This window comes from Podarcis erhardii (genome assembly GCF_964252035.2).
Source record: "Podarcis erhardii genome assembly, chromosome: 16".
Taxonomy (NCBI): Eukaryota; Metazoa; Chordata; class Lepidosauria; order Squamata; family Lacertidae; genus Podarcis; species Podarcis erhardii.
In genome coordinates this window covers 26,898,988-26,917,317 of record NC_138514.1, presented here as the reverse complement: position 1 = coordinate 26,917,317, position 18,330 = coordinate 26,898,988, and the positions used below count along the sequence as shown (strand labels likewise).

At 44.6% G+C, this 18,330-nt stretch overlaps 2 protein-coding genes across 5 annotated transcripts in view; one reads left to right on the top strand and one right to left on the bottom strand.

Annotated features, from left to right (window-relative positions):
- Positions 1-61: 61 nt before the first annotated feature.
- Positions 62-10,088, bottom strand: LOC309331425 (ribonuclease pancreatic-like). Of its 2 annotated transcripts, none has more exons than XM_081843660.1 (2): positions 10,072-10,088; positions 62-1,667 (listed from the first exon to the last, which is right to left on the bottom strand). In XM_081843660.1, exon 2 carries the CDS (start codon positions 1,650-1,652, stop codon positions 1,041-1,043), a length of 612 nt encoding a protein of 203 aa, XP_081699786.1. In that variant the 5' UTR covers positions 1,653-1,667; positions 10,072-10,088; the 3' UTR covers positions 62-1,040. The 2 variants fall into 2 exon arrangements, with proteins under 2 accessions (XP_081699786.1, XP_081699785.1); XM_081843659.1 differs by lacking the exon at positions 10,072-10,088 and adding an exon at positions 7,775-8,168.
- TAF15 (TATA-box binding protein associated factor 15) overlaps positions 9,835-18,330 on the top strand; it is a 20,768-nt gene continuing 12,272 nt past the window's right edge. The window contains exons 1-5 of one of the 3 annotated variants that reach the window (XM_081843529.1): positions 9,974-10,110; positions 12,790-12,829; positions 14,982-15,033; positions 17,453-17,543; positions 17,630-17,741. In XM_081843529.1, the coding sequence (XP_081699655.1) occupies positions 10,101-10,110; positions 12,790-12,829; positions 14,982-15,033; positions 17,453-17,543; positions 17,630-17,741 (305 nt within the window). In that variant the 5' untranslated portion in view covers positions 9,974-10,100. Of the gene's footprint in view, positions 10,111-12,789; positions 12,830-14,934; positions 15,034-17,452; positions 17,544-17,588; positions 17,742-18,330 lie in introns of all 3 variants that reach the window. The other 2 variants (XM_081843528.1, XM_081843530.1) reach the window with 2 other exon arrangements.

The window sequence follows — 18,330 nt, the reverse complement described above, 5'->3', positions numbered from 1 at the left end:
CTCAGTCTTCAGAAAGACTGGCCTGATACCATAAATGAAATGCATAGAATCACAAAAAATGTGCCAGTTTAGAACTTATTTTATTGAGTTATGCAATAAATGTAATTTGAAAAGATCAAGAACTATTTTCTTCAATAGTTCTTGCAGCAAGAGCTAAATACTGGAGATAAGAAAAATTGCCCATATTGAAAGGATATACCCTCCCAGTCCACCAACGTGCTATTTTGGCCAAATATATTCACTATTTAAGTACGTATTAAAAGAAGGAAGGCAGTGTTCTCTTCTGCAGAAAATATCCTCAGGCCCTGCCCCTAAACATCTGTGTTGCCACCAGGGCCCCACAAAGGGTTGGAAGATATTAGCTCAGTGATGGCCAATCTTGGCCTTCCAGCTGTTTTGGGACTACAACTCCCATCATCCCTAGCCAACAGGACCAGTGGTCAGGGATGATGGGAATTGTAGTCCCAAAACAGCTGGATCAAACGTCCAGCTGCCAGGACCCTGCCCCTCTCCAGCGTGTGGGGAAATATAGATATCATAATGTTGTTATAAAAATCTATGTTGCAGCTGCATTTGGAATACTGTGCACAGGGAATACTGTGCACAGTTCTGGTTACAAAGGGTTTTGTAAAATTTGAAAAGGTTCAGAAAGAGCAAGAGAAGTCCATAGTCGGAGGCAGCAATGCTTCTGAATACCAGTTGCTGGGAGCCACGGGAGGGGGGAGGGCTCCCATGCTCAGGTCCTGCTTGTGGGTTTCCCTTTGGGGCATCTGCTTGGCCACCATGTTAATACGATGCTGAACCAGGTGAGCCATTGGCCTGACCAGCAAGTTCTTCTTATGTGAATATCTGGCTGGCCATTAGTTGGTTGGAGGATGCTGGTCTAGATATACCTTGGTCTGATCCTGCGGAGCTCCTTGGGTCTTCTCAGAAGAAGACGCTCACTGTGCAGGTGTGGCAACAGGAATTGTGGGGCTCCCTGGCTTTCACCATTTCACCAAATGCAGCAGAGACAAGCTTGTCTTCAAATGATTTCCTTCTTAAAGGCACCAGAAGAGGACAAGGGAAAGAAACAGCAGCACTCCCCCCAAACGCCCCATGCACCAACTTCCCTGCCCTCGAACCCAATGGGCGCTTATTACACTTGCAGAATTAGACGGTTTCTTGGTTGGGTTCAAACTTGGCTGCTTGTCGTCTGGCTTTCCAGCAGCTGCATCGGTGAGCGTCCTCTCCAGATGGACCGGCCGGCCGTTTTGGTCGCAAGCCACAACAATGTATCTCAAGCTGCTGGCTTCCGCCACGTATTCGCAGTCGTCCCCGTGTCCCTGAGAGAGCCTGCAGTTTGTGATGCGGAACTTTTGGGGGCTCTTTTTGTATTCCTGGTTCCGGATCACGTATGGCTCTCCCGCCGTGCACGCCTGGTCGACGGCTTGCTCGGGAGCGTGGATGAAAGTGTTGAGCCGCTTGCACCCGCTGTCGGTCTGAGAGATCCGCTTGTTCCGCATCTCACTGTTGCATTGGTTGTGGTCTATGTGATCCAGGAATGTGACGTGCTTCCTCTGGAAGGCCTTTGAGCTTTGAGCGTGGGAGACGCTGGTGGTGGAGATGGCGAGGAGGAACAGGCCCAGCAGAGGCGCCATCCTTGAAGCCATGCTGTCCGGCTGCACCTGCAGGGTTTGTATATGTACATCTTTAATAAAACTGTGATGAAACACAGGGCAAATCTGCAGCTTTAACAATCTTTCAGAGGGCTGTGTCCAGCAATAGTCTTACAGGGCAGAGACTGCTGGAACTATCACAACACAAGCATCTCCACATGCTTTGCCCAATCCCCCTGCCTGGGACACTTACAGGAACATCATCATCATCATCATCATCATCATCATCATCATCATCATATTTGTACCCCGCCCATCTGGCTGGGCTTCCCCAGCCACTCTGGGCGGCTTCCAAAAAATATTAAAATCCTCTAATACATCAAACATTAAAAGCTTCCCTAAACAGGGCTGCCTTCAGATGTCTTCTAAAAGTCTGATAGTTGTTGTTCTCTTTGACATCTGGTGGGAGGGCGTTCCACAGGGAGGGCGCCACTACCGAGAAGGCCCTCTGCCTCTGGGAAGCTACCTTATACGGAGTCAAACAATTGGTCCATCTAGCTCGGTGCTGCCTAAATTGACTGGCAACTGCTCTCCAGAATTTCAGGCAAGAATCTCTCGCATCCCTACCTGGAGATGCCATCAGGGATTGAAACTGGGATTGAACCCCCGAGCTAGGGCTTTTCTCATAAGGAAGAGCTGATGCTTAAGCAGCTAGACTGGTGACTGGGAGCGGTCACCGAGACCATATAACACCGGTCTTGAAAGACCTACATTGGCTCCCAGTACGTTTCCGAGCACAATTCAAAGTGTTGGTGCTGACCTTTAAAGCCCTAAATGGCCTCGGTCCAGTATATCTGAAGGAGCGTCTCCTCCCCCATCGTCCTGCCCGGACACTGAGGTCCAGCTCCGAGGGCCTTCTGGCGGTTCCCTCACTGCGAGAGGCTAAGTTACAGGGAACCAGGCAGAGGGCCTTCTCGGTAGTGGCGCCCGCCCTGTGGAATGCCCTCCCATCAGATGTCAAAGCGATAAACAACTACCTGACATTCAGAAGACATCTGAAGGCAGCCCTGTTCAGGGAAGTTTTTAATATGTGACATTTTAGTGTATTTTCATCTCTGTTTTTTTTTTTTTTTTTAAATAATATTTATTAAGAGTTTCCAATTATAACAATATAAAAAACAACAACATCCAAATTTAAGATCTTATTTTCCGTAACATCTTTCCAGGACTTCCCCTCCCCTCCCCCTCTTATATTCCAATTCTTACAAATAAATTCAGCAATTTATTATCCCAAATTTTAACCTTATTATCATTAACCCAATTTAAAAATATTTTCCCATCTCCTAAGATCGACCTATTCCCTTCCGCACGTTCCCCCCTTTAATATACATAATAGATTAAAATATAATAAAATAAAATATGATTTTGCAGCCTTTGGATTCCAAATTTCCCTCCCCCTTTTCCTGGTTGCGTTCCCCATATTGATCAACATCTGATGTCTTCCTGGAGCTCCCACATTTATTTAAACCATAGTCCTTTACCAGTCTTCTTTAATTTCAAATGTCCAATCTTGGAAGGAGTCTATCTCAAAAAGGCCCATTTTTTCCATCCAGATTTTTATATACTTGGGAGTAAAACTCCAATTTTATTTCTTAAACCTTTCAAATCTGGATGTCCCAAATGTTCCCACTTCCAACTTTGTCCAATTCTTATTATTCTTGTTGTTCTTGTTAATCTCTCTCCTCTTTCTTTTCCTGTTTTCCTGCACAAATGTTCTAATTCCAAAAGCTTCTAAATTCCACTGCAGAGGCTCTGTTATTCAGGAACGAAACATGATGCCAAGTCCCTTCCATTTTTCAATAGATAAGTCTATTGTCTACTTTAGTGTGTAAACCTCTGTAGCCAAAATAATGTTCCATTTCTACAGTTTCCCAGGAGATAAAAAGTTCTGTCAAATTCGATGCCAACAACTTGTAATATCCCTCGGCTCCTCTAGGTGGATTGTAGTAACTCAGTTCCCTTCCAGATCACGTCCACCAGTCAAAGTAATTTATTATTCCTTGTTTTAAACATTTTGTATCCAATTTGTAACAAATATAACCGGCAAAGTCCTCGTAACAAAGTTCTCATTTTTGTTCTTCTGCTTTGACAGCTCTTTGACAGCTGTCAAAACCTCTCCTTGTCTTCTCCCGGCGCTCTAACTAAAACGCTCCCAGGTTCCGGGGGGGGGGGGGTTGCTTTTTGAATAAATTCCACTTTTCTCCTCCAGCTCAATCTTATAATTTTCCATCGCGAAATTTCATAACTTTATCAAAATAAGGTTGCGCTCAATCTTAGATGTTAAGTCCTTTACTTTAGCTCCTCTACAACAGGGGGGGGAGCTGACTTCCTTTTTATGCCTCCCCCGCTCGTTCCGAATTCTTTAAAAATTTCTCGCCTTTTTTAATCCAAGTTCCGATTACTCACGGGTTATGCTTTTAAGTCCAAATTTCCGATGGAAGAAGTCAGCGCTCTCCGTCGAATGGCATGCGGCTTCGCTCGGCAGGGGAAGCGGAGGACTCAAAGCACCACCACCCCCCCGTCACCCGTTCCGTAGCCTTTAAAAAGGCTCCTTCGCGGGTCGGGGGGGGGCTCAAAAGGTGCCAGCCGAGTCACCATGTCCATGGGTTTTAGCGCCCATGGTTTTTAAGGGTCCCCGCGTCGCCGGCGCGGCAGGACCCAGCCCCTACCGAGCAGGCTCCCTCCGGAGCTCGGAGGGAGTCCGCCATTCGGCGATGGCGCCAACCATCTCTGTTGGAAGCCGCCCAGAGTGGCTGGGGAAACCCAGCCAGATGGGTGGGGTACAAATAATAAATTATTATTATTATTATTATTATTCCTCTCTTGATGCTTTTGTAGAGAATGCTCTTTGCCTTTTTGGCAGGACCATGGATATTTTAAATACTTTTGAAATATTAGGGTTTTTGTTTTCGAATTTGTGTTCTTCTGTATCTATTTATTATTTGTAAGCCGCCTCGGGGGGCCTTTCCCTTCAGCCCAAAAATGGTATATAAAGAAACAAAACACTGCAAAGTAGACCCGTTGAAAGTAAATGGATATGACTAACTTGGTTCGCTTCGTTTCAATGGGTCTGCTTTAAGAAAATTTATTTCACAAAATTCATACACAGCTCAATTGTAATAGAACAGGGTTGCCGTTGTTAATGGAGAAATCCGAGGGCTCCCTTGGACAAAAAACAAGGACACCAGCCAGGAATACCAGAGCAAAACAGCAGCCAGTAGGCTTGGTCTTTATTGAAGACTGTCACGACAGGACTCCCACCTGCCACCAGCTGAAACAAAATGGAAGCCCCGAACAAAAGAAGACCCCAACTTTTATTAGTTACTAATCCCCCAAGCTACACTCCTAGAACTACATCACAACTACATCATGACTACATCATTGATACATCACAAAAAGGAGGGGTTGAGGGAGGAGTTGTGGAGGTAACCTGAGTATCTTGTCACCTCACTGGTTCCTCCTTTCCCCTTCCCCATGAGTCATTTCCAGAGGACAAAGGGGAGCTGGCAGTTTCCTGCCCCCAGAGGGAAGATCTGATCATTTTTTTTTTTAAAATAAATATTTATTAAAGTTTTTAAATATAAATGCACAAACAATAAACAATCTTACTTCTGTCACGAACATAATTTCATCACTTCTTTGGACTCCCTCGCGTCTCCCGCTCCCATTTACATCGTTAAAAGTTTTTTCCAAACAAATTATCAACTTGTTTACAATCTCATGTCCACTCATTCAAATATAATCTAGCACTTCTTCTAAAAAAATTTTATATTTTCTTTTAGTCTCACTTATCATCAAATTTAAATCTAATTTAGTGGTGGCCAATTTTTTATAATCTAGCATCCTTCTTAACATTCAACCAAATTACAATGTTTTTGTAGATACATCTTGAATTTCTCCCAGTCTTCCTCCATCTTCTCTTCTCCCAGATCACGGATTCTGCCAGTCATCTCGGCCAGTTGCATATAGTCCATCAGCTGCATCTGCCACTCTTCCAGTGTGGGTAGATCTTGAGTTTTCCAATTTTTTGCGATGAGTATCCTTGCTGCCGTTGTTGCATACATAAAGAATGTTCGGTCCTTCTTTAGCACCTTCTGGCCGACAATACCCAGAAGGAAGGCCTCTGGTTTCTTAGTGAAGGTATACTTAAATACCTTTTTCAGCTCATTATATATCATTTCCCAGAAGACCTTCACCTTAGGGCATGTCCACCAGAGGTGAAAGAATGTTCCTTCATTTTCTTTACATTTCCAACATTTATTATCAGACGAATGGTATATTTTGGCAAGTTTAACTGGGGTCATGTACCATAAGATCTGATCATTGTCCTTTGTTCCAATCCGTGTTGAATCCACTCCCATATGCAAGTACTTTGTGACCTTGATGGTCTTCTGTCTGGGACCATCAAGGTTGTCATGACAACTGGGTAGGGCTCCTGAGTACGTGATGGTACGCTTAAGGGATTATGGCCGTCCTGTATTAAACAGTCCCCCTTTGATAGTCCTTCCTTCATGGAGCAAAATAAAAGTGGACTGGTGTAAATCTGATGTACGGTTGATTTACTATGAATTTATAACACCGTATTTCAAGAGGTATCAATCCGGACATTTCTTGAGCATTTTTGGGGCAATCGCCAAAAAAGTTGTTGAGATTTGGGGGGGGGGGCAGAGTTGTTGAGCTCGCCCCCCAGGTATTCACCACCGCCAAGCCACCCACGCCAAACCCAGAGCCATAGCCTGAACCGGAGCCATCAGCACACAACCCCCCCCAAACCCCAGACATTAAAAATTCCCCTAGATAGGCATATAGCCCCCCCCCCAAAAGAGACCATGTCAGGGATTTCCCAGACATGTGGCAACTCTAAATAAAATCTCCAAGAGGTTTACGAAAAGAATAAAACAGCGAAATGATCAGTTTAAAATAACTACTAAAACATTCAAAAATAAGTAAAACCAGCTATACGCTAAACATTATACATGGCTGGAGAGGCAAAATGTTTTTAAGAGGCACTGAAGAGAGTACAGCAAAGGCACGGCTGCCTGATGTCAATAGGCAGGAAGTTCCACAATATAGATGCTTCCACACTAACAGAGCAACGTCTTACAAGTGCAGAATGATTATTGTTATTCCCTCTAATAGAAAACTCAAGTGGCCAAGTGTTGACTGGACTGGAATCTAAATGTGGTCTACTGAGAAACCAGTGGGCTGCATCAGAATATATCTGTAGGAATGTGGAGCTTTGCAGCAACACAAAAATGAAATAAAATTATGGAAAACAAATGAGAAAGCCAGCCCAGCCCCACCCCTTCTCAGAAGCCCAACCCAATGAGGACTGTGTGTATCCAGCAGCCCTGGAATGCTGTGTGTCAGCTGGAAAAGGAAAAGACAGGGAATGGTCCGCTGAAGGGGAGCCTGGCTAGCTGGCTGGCACATTGAACAGGAGCACTCCTGTAGGGAGTGCCGATAATGCTGCAACATTTTGTTGCAAGAGGCACTTTTGCTCAGTGCCAAGGTCCCTTGCAAAAGAAAAGAAAGCAGAAAATAACATTCAGGGGGCGGCCGGGGAGAGGGAGATTAATGGAATCATGGAATTGGAGAATTGGAGAAGACCCTGCAGAAATACACAGGAGACCGAAACAGCGATCAAACCTGCAATCTTGGCATTATCAGCATCACACTCTAACCAACTGAGCTATCTAGTAAAGCGAAAGAGAGAAGAAGGCAAAGCACACAGCATGTTCTTGTCCCAGCAGACTGGATAAAATACATTGCAAATACAGTGGTACCTCGGGTTACAGAAGCTTCAGGTTACAGACTCCGCTAACCCAGAAATAGTACCTCAGGTTAAGAACTTTGCTTCAGATGAGAACAGAAATTGCGCGGCGGCAGCTGGAGGCCCCATTAGCTAAAGTGGTCCCTCAGGTTAAGAAAGGTTTCAGGTTAAGAACGGACCTCCGGAACGAATTAAGTTCTTAACCCGAGGGACCACTGTAGCTTAATTCCTTCCAGATTTGTTGCTACTGCCCTCCCGGCGAGAGAGAAGCCATCTTTGTTCACATCAGCAATGATGGGAAAAGACCTCTGTTTTCTTAAAACAGGGAGAGAGTGTTACTCACAATTTCCCCTGGCAGCCAGACCCGAAACAGACCCTCCTCTTCACCGAACCTACAAAGGAGCTGTTCTGCTTAGTCCCTCCGGTCTTCTGATCCAGTAGGAAGTTAGATTCAGGAGGAAAGTGAGCCTGTGGATTCTCCCATCTCTCAGCTAGCAGTTTGCTTGCTGGAACTAGACTCCCTTCCACTCCCTCTAAACTTTGTGGCTGATGAGTCATTTCTTTGCATGTCTGCACTTCGTTAGGATGGTTTATGCCCTGCCCCTCAGACATCCACTCAAACAGGTTACAAAAGGCTTAAGACAGCATTTGTTTGTTTATTTATTGCACTTCTGTTCCACTATCTTTCTCCAAGGAGCTCAAGGTGGCTTACATGGTTCTCCTCCTCACCATTTTATCCTCACACAACCCTGCAAAGTAGGTGAGGCTGAGAGAGTGAGACTGACTCCCAAGGTTACCCAGTAAGCTTCATGTGGCCAAGTAGGGATTTGAACCCTGGTCTCCCATGTCCTAGACCGACACTCCAGCCATGCTATGGCATGCTGGCTCAACTACAACTGGCGCTAAAACAAAATAAAATGACTCAATGTGATTCAGCCCCTCCCTCTAATCCCCTTATACTGACTTTCATGGGAGTAAGTCCCCTTGAACTCTGTTTTCAGCAGAGTTCTATTCTATCAATAATGCCATATGTATCTCCACAAAGATAGCATTTCAGAGGTGTGGAACCACCACTGAGAGGTCCCTGCCCACCACTACCAGCCAGCCTCATGGTTCTTGCAGCCAGGGCAAAGAGCAGGACCTCTCCTGATCTTACAGTATTGGCAGATCCATACAGGTGCACAGAGTCCTTCAGATCACAAGGTCCCAAATCATCCAGGGCTCTAAAGACTCAACACAGCACCTTTAAATTGAGCCTGGAAAGGTAAGGCCACCAATGTAACCAATACATTTTGCCCTCCATGCCTCTCTGGGTGGCCCTCAGAACTCTTCTCCAGTTTTACTGGCTCAATTTTCTGCGGTAGATTAGGTTAAGAGGCATTGACTGTGACACAGCTGTTAAAAGCACAGAAACTAGATTTGTACAGTACTATTAATTTATGGCATGGTGATGGCCAAGAAAGCTACACCTTTAGAATTTCTATCTGTTGTATAGCAGCTAAAGGCCCCAATAACCATGCCTGTGGGGGAAAAGAGGTGACAGCTCTCCTGAGGCATGAACCCTTATTGCTAGGATGTGTGAGGGAATTGCTCTGATTACACAGCCAAATGCACTCTGCACGCTATCAGAGACATTTTATCTACTACAGTTTGGAAAGTTGTTTGTTGGTCCTCTATTTATTTGGACACTTCATAAGATATCATCACTAAATTTTGCTTGATGGCTCCTGAGGTTAAGGAGGCAACTTTTGTCCGTGTTTGGATATAATTGGGTATAATTTTGACTCAAGATAGCAAACTGAACCTTTCATGGCTGCACTGATTTCAACAGCTGATCTCAACATTTTTGGGTTTCTTGCCATTTCCAAAGGAACGCCTGGTATAAAGCTGCTATTTTCACAGGTTCCCTATCATTCAAATCTAAGCAAGCTAAAATGGTGTGTATATCACACTGAGTTTAATATCACAGTTTTGCCTCTTCACTAATTACGGGGACCCAGTGTGGACCCAGTGTGTAGCGGTTACAGTGTTTGGACTGGATCCAAGTTCAAATTCTCGCTGCCATAAAGATATTAGGCAGAACACTATCTCAATCTAACCTACCTCACAGGGTTGTTGTGAGAAAAAAATAAAAAGGCGGGGGACAGACTATATATGCTGCCTTGAGCTCCTTGGCTGAAAGCTGGGATATTAATGCATTAGTACATTTTCCCTTCGCTTTAAAGAGCCCCAAAAGCTATTATTTCACTGAAGCCACAGTGGTACGTTCCATTCAGTCCCTTCCTCTCCTCCTCTGTACGCCAAGGTGGTACAGCCCGCTTTGGAACACGGACGGAACCTCCCCGCCCGTCATCGATTGGAACAATATTCTTGCTCTATCTCCTCTCTCACACACACCCTTGCAGGGCGTCAATAGGTATGTTCCAACACGCGTATTTATCTCTTTCCCCCCCCCCCATTCTTGCGCGCGCTGTTCAGTTGGTAGGCGCCGCCCGCTCTGATTGGCTGCGCCGCCCCGCAGCCGAAGCGACGGCGGCGTCGACAACGCTGCTGTTGCTGCCGCTGCTGGCAGAGTCAGTCAGTCAGCGAGTGGCCGACGGAGCGGGTTGTCCGGGGTCCCGCGTCTTTCCCCCGCGTCACCTCTTTCCCCGCCGGGGTCGCTGGCCGGGATGGCGTCGGGTAGGTCGCCGCCTCCCTCGCTGGGGGAAACCGGGGCTTGAGGCTGTCACTGAAGGGGAGGCGGGAGGGGGCGTGGCCTCTGGGAGGAGGGAAGGACCCCAGCGGGTCTGGCAGTTGCCATATTTGAGAGTGTTGCGCCTGCGCAATGACTCCTCCCACAAGTTTTAGGCCCTTTTGCAAAGGTTGCGCTGGACTGACCCGCGAGTGCGCCTGCGCGCTCGCCCTACAGCTGACTCGTCTCACGTGCTCAAGGCCCCTTGGGACTATTCTTGGCCAGTCGAGGCGTGAGTGGCGCCTCAGTTTGTGGTTTATTTCTTTATTTTTAAACTGGAATCCTTGAAGGAGGATATATAATAGCAATAGTATTTTATTTTTTTTAAATAGTAATAAAAATGATGTTGGCAATAGTTCAGTGTTTTACAGCTTTATAGTAACATTTCTCAGTTTTTATGTTTTTGTAATTTGGGAAAGGCAATACAGTAGTCTTCAGTTAGTGGGTCGGGATCAACTACTGGGTCATGTCTGATACAAGGTGGGTCACAGCAGGAGCACCACTGGCATGCAGATATGTTTGAGTTAAAGGTGGGTCCTGGGTCTGAAACCCCCCCTGGGTTTCCTTATTGGGCCCTTGGTGCTGTCCCCAGGCTGCAACCTTCATTGGCAGTGTTTCACACCTTCCTTGAGTGTTGTTGCGTTTCTGGAATATGAACAGTTCCCTCTACCCCTCTCTCAGCCTCAGCCCTTCAACTACAATATAGTCCTATCTCCTTCCACAAGCCAGGGTCCTCCAGATGCTTGCTGGACTGCAGGTCCCAACATCCTTGACCACTGGCTATGTTTGCTGGGGCTGATTTAGTCCAAAACATCAGGAGAGCACCAGGTTTGGGAAGGCTGCTCTTAAGCGTTAAGGATGATGCTGGCTACTAATGGGGGACGCTTATGAGGCATATGTGCTCATGCTGTTTGTGTGGAATGTTTGGCGGTGGTCAGAGCATAGCCCTTTCCAAGCGGCTGTTGCAGTCTTAGAGTTCTTTCGCAGTGGGAGTTCAAGTTGGAAATAGGCTTCTTGTAACTGAAGGGAGGAGAGAAGCAAAACAGTTTTTGGAAACATATTGCAAACTTCTGCTGGGCACAAGCATCTTTAAAAGAGAGTTCTGTGGCTGTTCAACATGGCTAGCCATGCACCTATGTTAAATAGCAAATGATATCCAAGATGAGTTATTTATAGTTGTAGATACTGCATACCTCATTCACCGTGTCTGAAATCATTCTCAGCACAAGTACCCACCTGTCTTCTCAATTGTTCATCTCCAGTTGCTGACATCTCTAACAGAGGATCGAAAAAACAAATACTTAAGGCAATGATTGTCAAGCACTGTGAACTTTGGCCCCACATCTGAATTTCCTCTATCTTGTGTCCCCCACCCTTTCAACCCCAGCACCAGCAATCTTTTCCACAGATGAACATGCTGGGATTTTCATCTGTTCTGTGCAGGACTACAGCTGCATGTGAGGGTCTGTGGCCTGGGATATTTATCTAAGACTGGCTTTAAAGGAGGGTCTCTCCTAGTCTCTCTTAAAAACACGTACAGGGAACTATTCTTGCAATAAGGCTGGGCCACTTTTAGACTTTCTTCCCATTATCAGGTTGTAATGGAGCAGGGAACAGAGTTACTGTCACTCCTACAAATCCAATATGAATCCATGATAGTCCTTTGCCAGTGGGCATTCAGCCATCCACACCCCTCTTTCCATTCTTGGCAGAAGGAATTTGAGATCCAGTCATTCCCTGCTACTTTTTACTTTGAGATCCTGTCATTCCCTGCTACTTTTTGCTTCCCCTTCACACGTTCTCCCACCTCTTGCAAAGTTTTGGAGACTGTTGCCATGTGTTCGTCTCTACATAGTTCCATCCTTATTTTAGACATTGTGATACATTGTGATGTTTAGCTAGTGATATATTGCGATACTGAAAACCATATATTACCCAGCCCTACCATGTACTTTTTATATGTGAAAAAAGGGTAGTGGTGGAGCAGACAGAAAGCTAGAGGCCAAAACCTTCACTCAGCTGTGTTGAATAGTTATCGTACTCAGAACAATTCCCTAGACTCTGGATTCTTTAATTCTACATGTTTGTCTTTCACACTTGAAAGACTCTATTTGGTGGCTTTTGGGGTTCTAGGAGAAGATCCCATCAAGCCTGAATGTTAATTTTCATTTGCATGTAGCTCGGGCAGTTTTTTCTAGTATTGGCATCCTTGCTCTGATACAATTTAGAAGTCCCTAGTCACAGTCATATCATAAAGTTAAAACACATGGCTTCCCCCATAGAATCCTGCGAACTGTAGTTCAAAGGCACTGGGAATTGTAGCTCTGTGGGGGTAGTTTACCCATGCTTCTTTGGGGAACACAGTATGCTTTAAATGTATGGTATGGATGTGATGCCCTGCTTCTAAAAGCAGATGAGCAGCATTGTAACACACATGCCTCCCTGCAAGAGGGCCTGAAATCATCTGAACAGAGGACTTCCTAAGAGGTTGTGCCAGCTTTCGTTATGTAAAATAAATTATTGAGCTCCTCATCACAAATAACCAATTCATCATAATTTTTGGCTGAAAAGTTCATTTCTTATATAAGTGCCTATTTGGAATTTATTTTTGTTTTTGTTCCTTTAAGATTCTGGAAGTTTCAGCCATTCTGGAGATCAGCAACAAAGGTATGCAAATCTAATGATGATACTGTACAGGGCTTAAACCTGTGGAGGAAAACACAAGAACCCCCATGTTGTGGTGTAGTATGTTGCTATCTTCTTGAGACTTTTTGGAAGGTTGGTAGTTACCATTCTGCCTCTCTCTTTTGGAATCGTTTTCTTCCATTCAAATTCCCACATGCAGAGTTACAGTTTATGTCCAAGCCATTTCTGCCACCCTCCCTTTTGCTCAGTGTTACCATTTAGCCTCTCTGTCCCGGTCTCCCAACCAGGTAAAAAGAACAGCTTGTGTACTTCCTCACAGGGAAACAAGTACAAATACCTATCCCTTTCTCTCCTGCCCGATGCTGTATTATTTTACAGTACTTTATATAACAAGATTTATATATGACTTAATCAGAAAAACCTCTAAGTGGTTTACATAAAAACAGTATAAAACATTCATAAGAAAATACTGGTAAAATCAAACTTTAAAAACAAGTGGACATAATAACTTTTTTTATCAAATACTGTACTGCATAGATAAAACCAACAGTTTAGAAACAAAAATATATCATAAAATTGCTCACCTGGATAGGTTTGCCTAAACAAAAAAAGGGTTTAGCAGGCTTCAAAAGCAGTAAGTGGTACCTCTGTTTACAAACTTAATCTGTTCCTGAAGTCTGTTCTTAAACCAAATCTGTTCTTCAACCGAGATGTGCTTTCCCTAATGAGGCCTTTCGCCACCGGTGCCCTTCCACCATTCCGTTTCCATTTGTAGACCAAGGTAAAGTTCGCAAATCGGAACACTACTTCCAGTTTTGTGGAGCTCGTAAAACGAATTGTTTGTAAACAGGACTGTTCTTAAACCGAGGTTCCACTGTACAGCAGTGATGCCTACCTAATAACAAGAGGCTCAAAGTTTCAGAGAGTAGGTGTCATGCTAAAAGGATAGATTCCCTGCAAGTGTGTAGCAAACATTACGTGGAATTTGTGAAAGTTCCATTTCATATTTTGAAGCAGTTGGGCTAAGGCACAATTGGGGTAAGGCAGTCTTTCAAGTAAGCTGGTTCCAAGCTGTTAAGGGTTTGATATACTAACAGTACTGTATTGATTAAAATGACTGGATGGCCCCCCAAATTCAAACTTTTCATTTGGATGGAACAATTAAAGTGGTGATCTATAAAGTAGCCTCAACTGCTGTGGCTAAAATTCAGATCTAGTCAGAAAGTGTGTGCGTATATGTCTAAACAAGGTTTGTTTTATTGCAACATAGGAAGCTGCCAAACTGAGCCATACCATTGGTCCATCTAGTTCTGCATTATCTACATTGATTTGCAGTGGCTCTCCTGGGTTTCAGGCAGGAATATTTCCCACGCCTACCTGGAGATGCTGGGGAGTAAACTTAGGACCTCCCGCATTCAAAGCAAACGCTCTACCACTGAGCTATGGCCCTTAATGTGAAAAAAATTTACATATGGTTCAGATTGAATTGCAAAAATAAGCCAGACCACTGGTCTGGTTTCAAATGCCTGAAGCTGTACAAAGGAGAGATAAGTCTGTGCTGAAGTGATGTCTTAAGTGAAGGCGTTTTTTGCAAATTACTTCTGATGCGAAGTTGGTCCAGTGGGAAATTAGCACTTATTAACGGGCTAAAAAAGGAACTCAGTAATTCCTCTAGAGCTTTCTCCTTCCCCTGGTGCTCTTCAGATGTTTTGGATTACAACCCCCATCTGCCCCAGCATCATACAGCTTTGGTGACTGGAGATCATGGGGGTTGCAGCCAAAAACATATGGAGGCACCAAGTTGGAGAAGGCTGCTCTAAAGAGCCCAGGTGCGCATGTTTTTTCCAAAGAGAATAAAGTGCCAGACCGTGTGCCACATCTGGCTAGAAGGCGTCACTAGGGATTTCCAGAGTCACTGGTTTCTATACTTTCTGCTGGTCAACAAGAACACAGTTATGTCTCTGCAAGAACAGTTTGTGCCCTTCCCTAAACTTCAGGTTCTGTGGATAATGTTTGTGTGCCAGAAGTTGGCTTCAGTTCACAAAAGCTTAAGCTGCAACAAAGAACTGCTCTTTAAGATGCTGCAGGATGCTCAGATAGATGTTAATTCTTCTTTTTGCCCCTAGGGAGGTGCTGTGTGGAAATAACACTTATCTGCCACCTTCTCTTCCAGCTACACAGGATATAGCAATCAAGGAAATCAAAGCTATGGACAGGCACCACAGGTGAGCAAAATGACCACCTTTGTGCTGCTTTAAAAAATAAATCACAGCATCAATTTTTTTATGACAGGATCATGGTGTAATCAATGTCTTTCTTGGTCCTCTTGAGGGAGATAGACAGCTGGTATTTGAGTGAACTTTGTGGGAAGAATGATCAAGTGTGACTAATAAGATACAAAAGAAGGAGCCCATTTGAGATTTAGACTGCAGAAAATATACATGTGGATTGATAAAGTGCTTGCCATTAAAAACAAGCATGATCTCCATTTTGTCATATGTGGTGGGAATGTAAGAATGTGAAGGGTTTCTGGGAGATGATTTATAATGAATTGAAAAAGATGTTGAAATATACATTTGTAAAGAAACCAGAAGCCTTTCTGTTAGGAATAACAGGAAGTGAAATAAATAGAAGGGACTACAAACTTTTCCAATATGCAGTAACGGCGGCGAGAATATTAATGGCCCATAAATGGAAACAGGAAGAACTACCTACCCTTGAAGAATGGAGAATGAAACTTATGGACTATGCAGAGTTGGACAAACTAACTGGGAAGATTAGATATCAACGGGATCACAAGTTCATCGAGGACTGGGGAAAATTTACTGAATATCTGAAAAGTATATGTGATGAACAAACAATGCTAGTGGATTTAAAGAAGTTTTGTGAGTGTTAGAGGAGTATTGTTAAAAAGAAATAGGATAGTAAGGGTATACTAAAAGGCAATATTAAATTTAAAGAATGCGTAAAGTATGTAAAAATATGGATGATTTGCAGAGAAGCTGATGGAAGTCTAAAAAGCTGAAATCTGAAAACTTTTTGATATGATGAATTCGTATAATGGAAAATGCAATAAAAATTATTATATATATATATATATATATATATATATATATATATATATATATATAAAAGCATGATCTCACTCTATCATGAGTTATTCCTCATGTTATAGTAGAGTGGTAATGCTCCCAGCTCCTGCCCACCTAGCAGTTCGAAAGCACCCTTAAGTGCAAGTAGATAAATAGGTACCGCTTTCTAGCGGGAAGGTAAACGGCGTTTTCGTGTGCTGCGCTGGTGCAGGCTCGCCAGAGCAGCTTCGTCACGCTGGCCACGTGACCCGGAAGTGTCCTCGGACAGTGCTGGCCCCCGGCCTCTTAAGTGAGTTGGGCGTGCAACCCCAGAGTCGGACACAACTAGCCCGTACGGGCAGGGCTACCTTTACCTTTACCTTTAATGGTAGAGTGGACAGACGCGGGTAGCGCTGTGGTCAAACCACTGAGCCTCTTTGGTTTGCCGATCGTAAATTTGGCAGTTCAAATCCATGTGATGGGGTGAGCTCCTGTTGCTCTGTCCCAGTTCCTGCCAACCTAGAAGTTCGAAAGCATATCAGTGCAAGTAGATAAATAGGTACCGCAGCGGTGGAAAGGTAAACGGTGTTTCCGTGCGCTCTGGCACTCGTCATGGTGTCCCATGCACCAGAAGCGGTTTAGTCATGCTGGCCACATGACACAGAAAAACTGCGGACAAACGACCTTGACCTGAAAGTGGAAATGAGCGCCGCACCCCATAGTTGAATTCGACTGGACTTAACCATCCAGGGGTTCTTTACCTTTACATTTCATAGAGTGGAAAGTCCTTCCAGGCCAGAGTTGAATCTGTATCAATGTACTATAAGGCTGATTCTCCTGGTGTATGATTTACCCAGGCAACTAAGCTGCCATGCACCTCACATCACATGCAATGTCAGGTATAGGGCATATGGGCATGGCTTGGCCAGAACAGCCTGTGGAGGCCTGGGAGAGGTCCTGAAGGTTCTCCGCTCCTGTGATAATTGGTTGGCAGATTGGTGCTGCCAGCTACTCCAGACTTCAGAGGGTTTTTTCTTGAACCACAAGAACAGAGGTAATTTAGCCTCCTCAACCTGGGACTGATTGATGTCACAATCACATTTATATCCCACTTTTGCGTGCACATAGCTAGGGTTGTTGGCACACCCCAGCCCTTCTGCCAAAGTGGCATGAAGAAGTTTTGTACCTTGCAATATAATAAAGCAAACAGCAAAACAAAACGGTAAAGCCAGTGAGTGAGGGGTAAGTGGGATACAATTATTTGGAAAATATAAACCCTTTTTTAAAAAAAAGTGGGATACCCATTTAATCCTCGCAGCTGCTTAGAAGCCTATTTTGGCTTCTAAGTTATATAAAACTTAACAAATAACAACAACCCTGTATGGTAGGTTGGGCAGGGAGCCTGTGACTAGCCCCAGGCCACCCACTGTGCCTTGTGGCTAATCATGGGATTCAAACCCAGGTTTCCCTGCCCAAAGCATACCGCTGTAGTGGCTGTCTTGGTTTACTTCCCTGGTCTCCACAAATGCCTATGGCCTGACTTCTCTTTTGCCCTCTTCCTGTTCGATTGCAGGGCTATCCTGGCTATGAGCAGAGTGGGGAGAGCTCCTCTTATGGGCAAAGTTATGGAGGCTATCAAGGAAACTATGGACAGACCCAGACAGGTTTGGCTGAGCATGCTGACATTTTTGTACGTGTGCACTGTTCAGGGGCAACCGTTTACCTAAAGCGTTCCCTGTTGGATCTTCAGGTTACGGGCAGAGCGGCCAGCAAGGATATGGGGGATATGAAAATCAGAACCAGAGCTCCTACAGCCAGGAGTCTTACGGCAGTCAGGGACAGCAGAAAGAGCCATCAGGCAGGTAAGGAGTCTGGCTTGTTTTGCCTGAACCTGATAAAAGTACGTCACTAATTTAACTACTAACGTCCTCCAGCTACAACTGCTGTAAAGTTCTCTGTGTTGCGAAGCAGTGAAAACTTGTAGAAAGATTAACTGCTCTTTCTTTTGCATTGGCATCCTGATTGGGGGGAAAGGGGGGATTCAGATTAATTCTGGCTTTTTAAGGCTTTTGCTGGGCCAATTTATATGCCTGCAAGGAAATCTCCATTGTTCTCTGCCAGTTTCGGGGGTCGAAGATTGCTGGTGTAGATTATTGGCTGGGTGAGTTAAGCTGGGATTCTGCTTGTCGTTACATTATAAGCAGAGGCGATTGTGACCATCCAGGAATTGGTCGTGGTGGGGTTGATAGAAATTGGAGTTGAAATTGGGCTGATAGAAATTGGAGATTTTTAAGCAGAGGTTGTATGATCATCTGACAGTGATTCTTCAGCATTGGTTCCTGCATTGTAGTTCAGTGACAGGGCATCTGTTTTATGTGCAGAAAGTCCCAGGTTCAATCCCCAGCATCTCTAGGTAGGGTATCGAAAGACTCTGTCTCAAGCCCTGGAGAG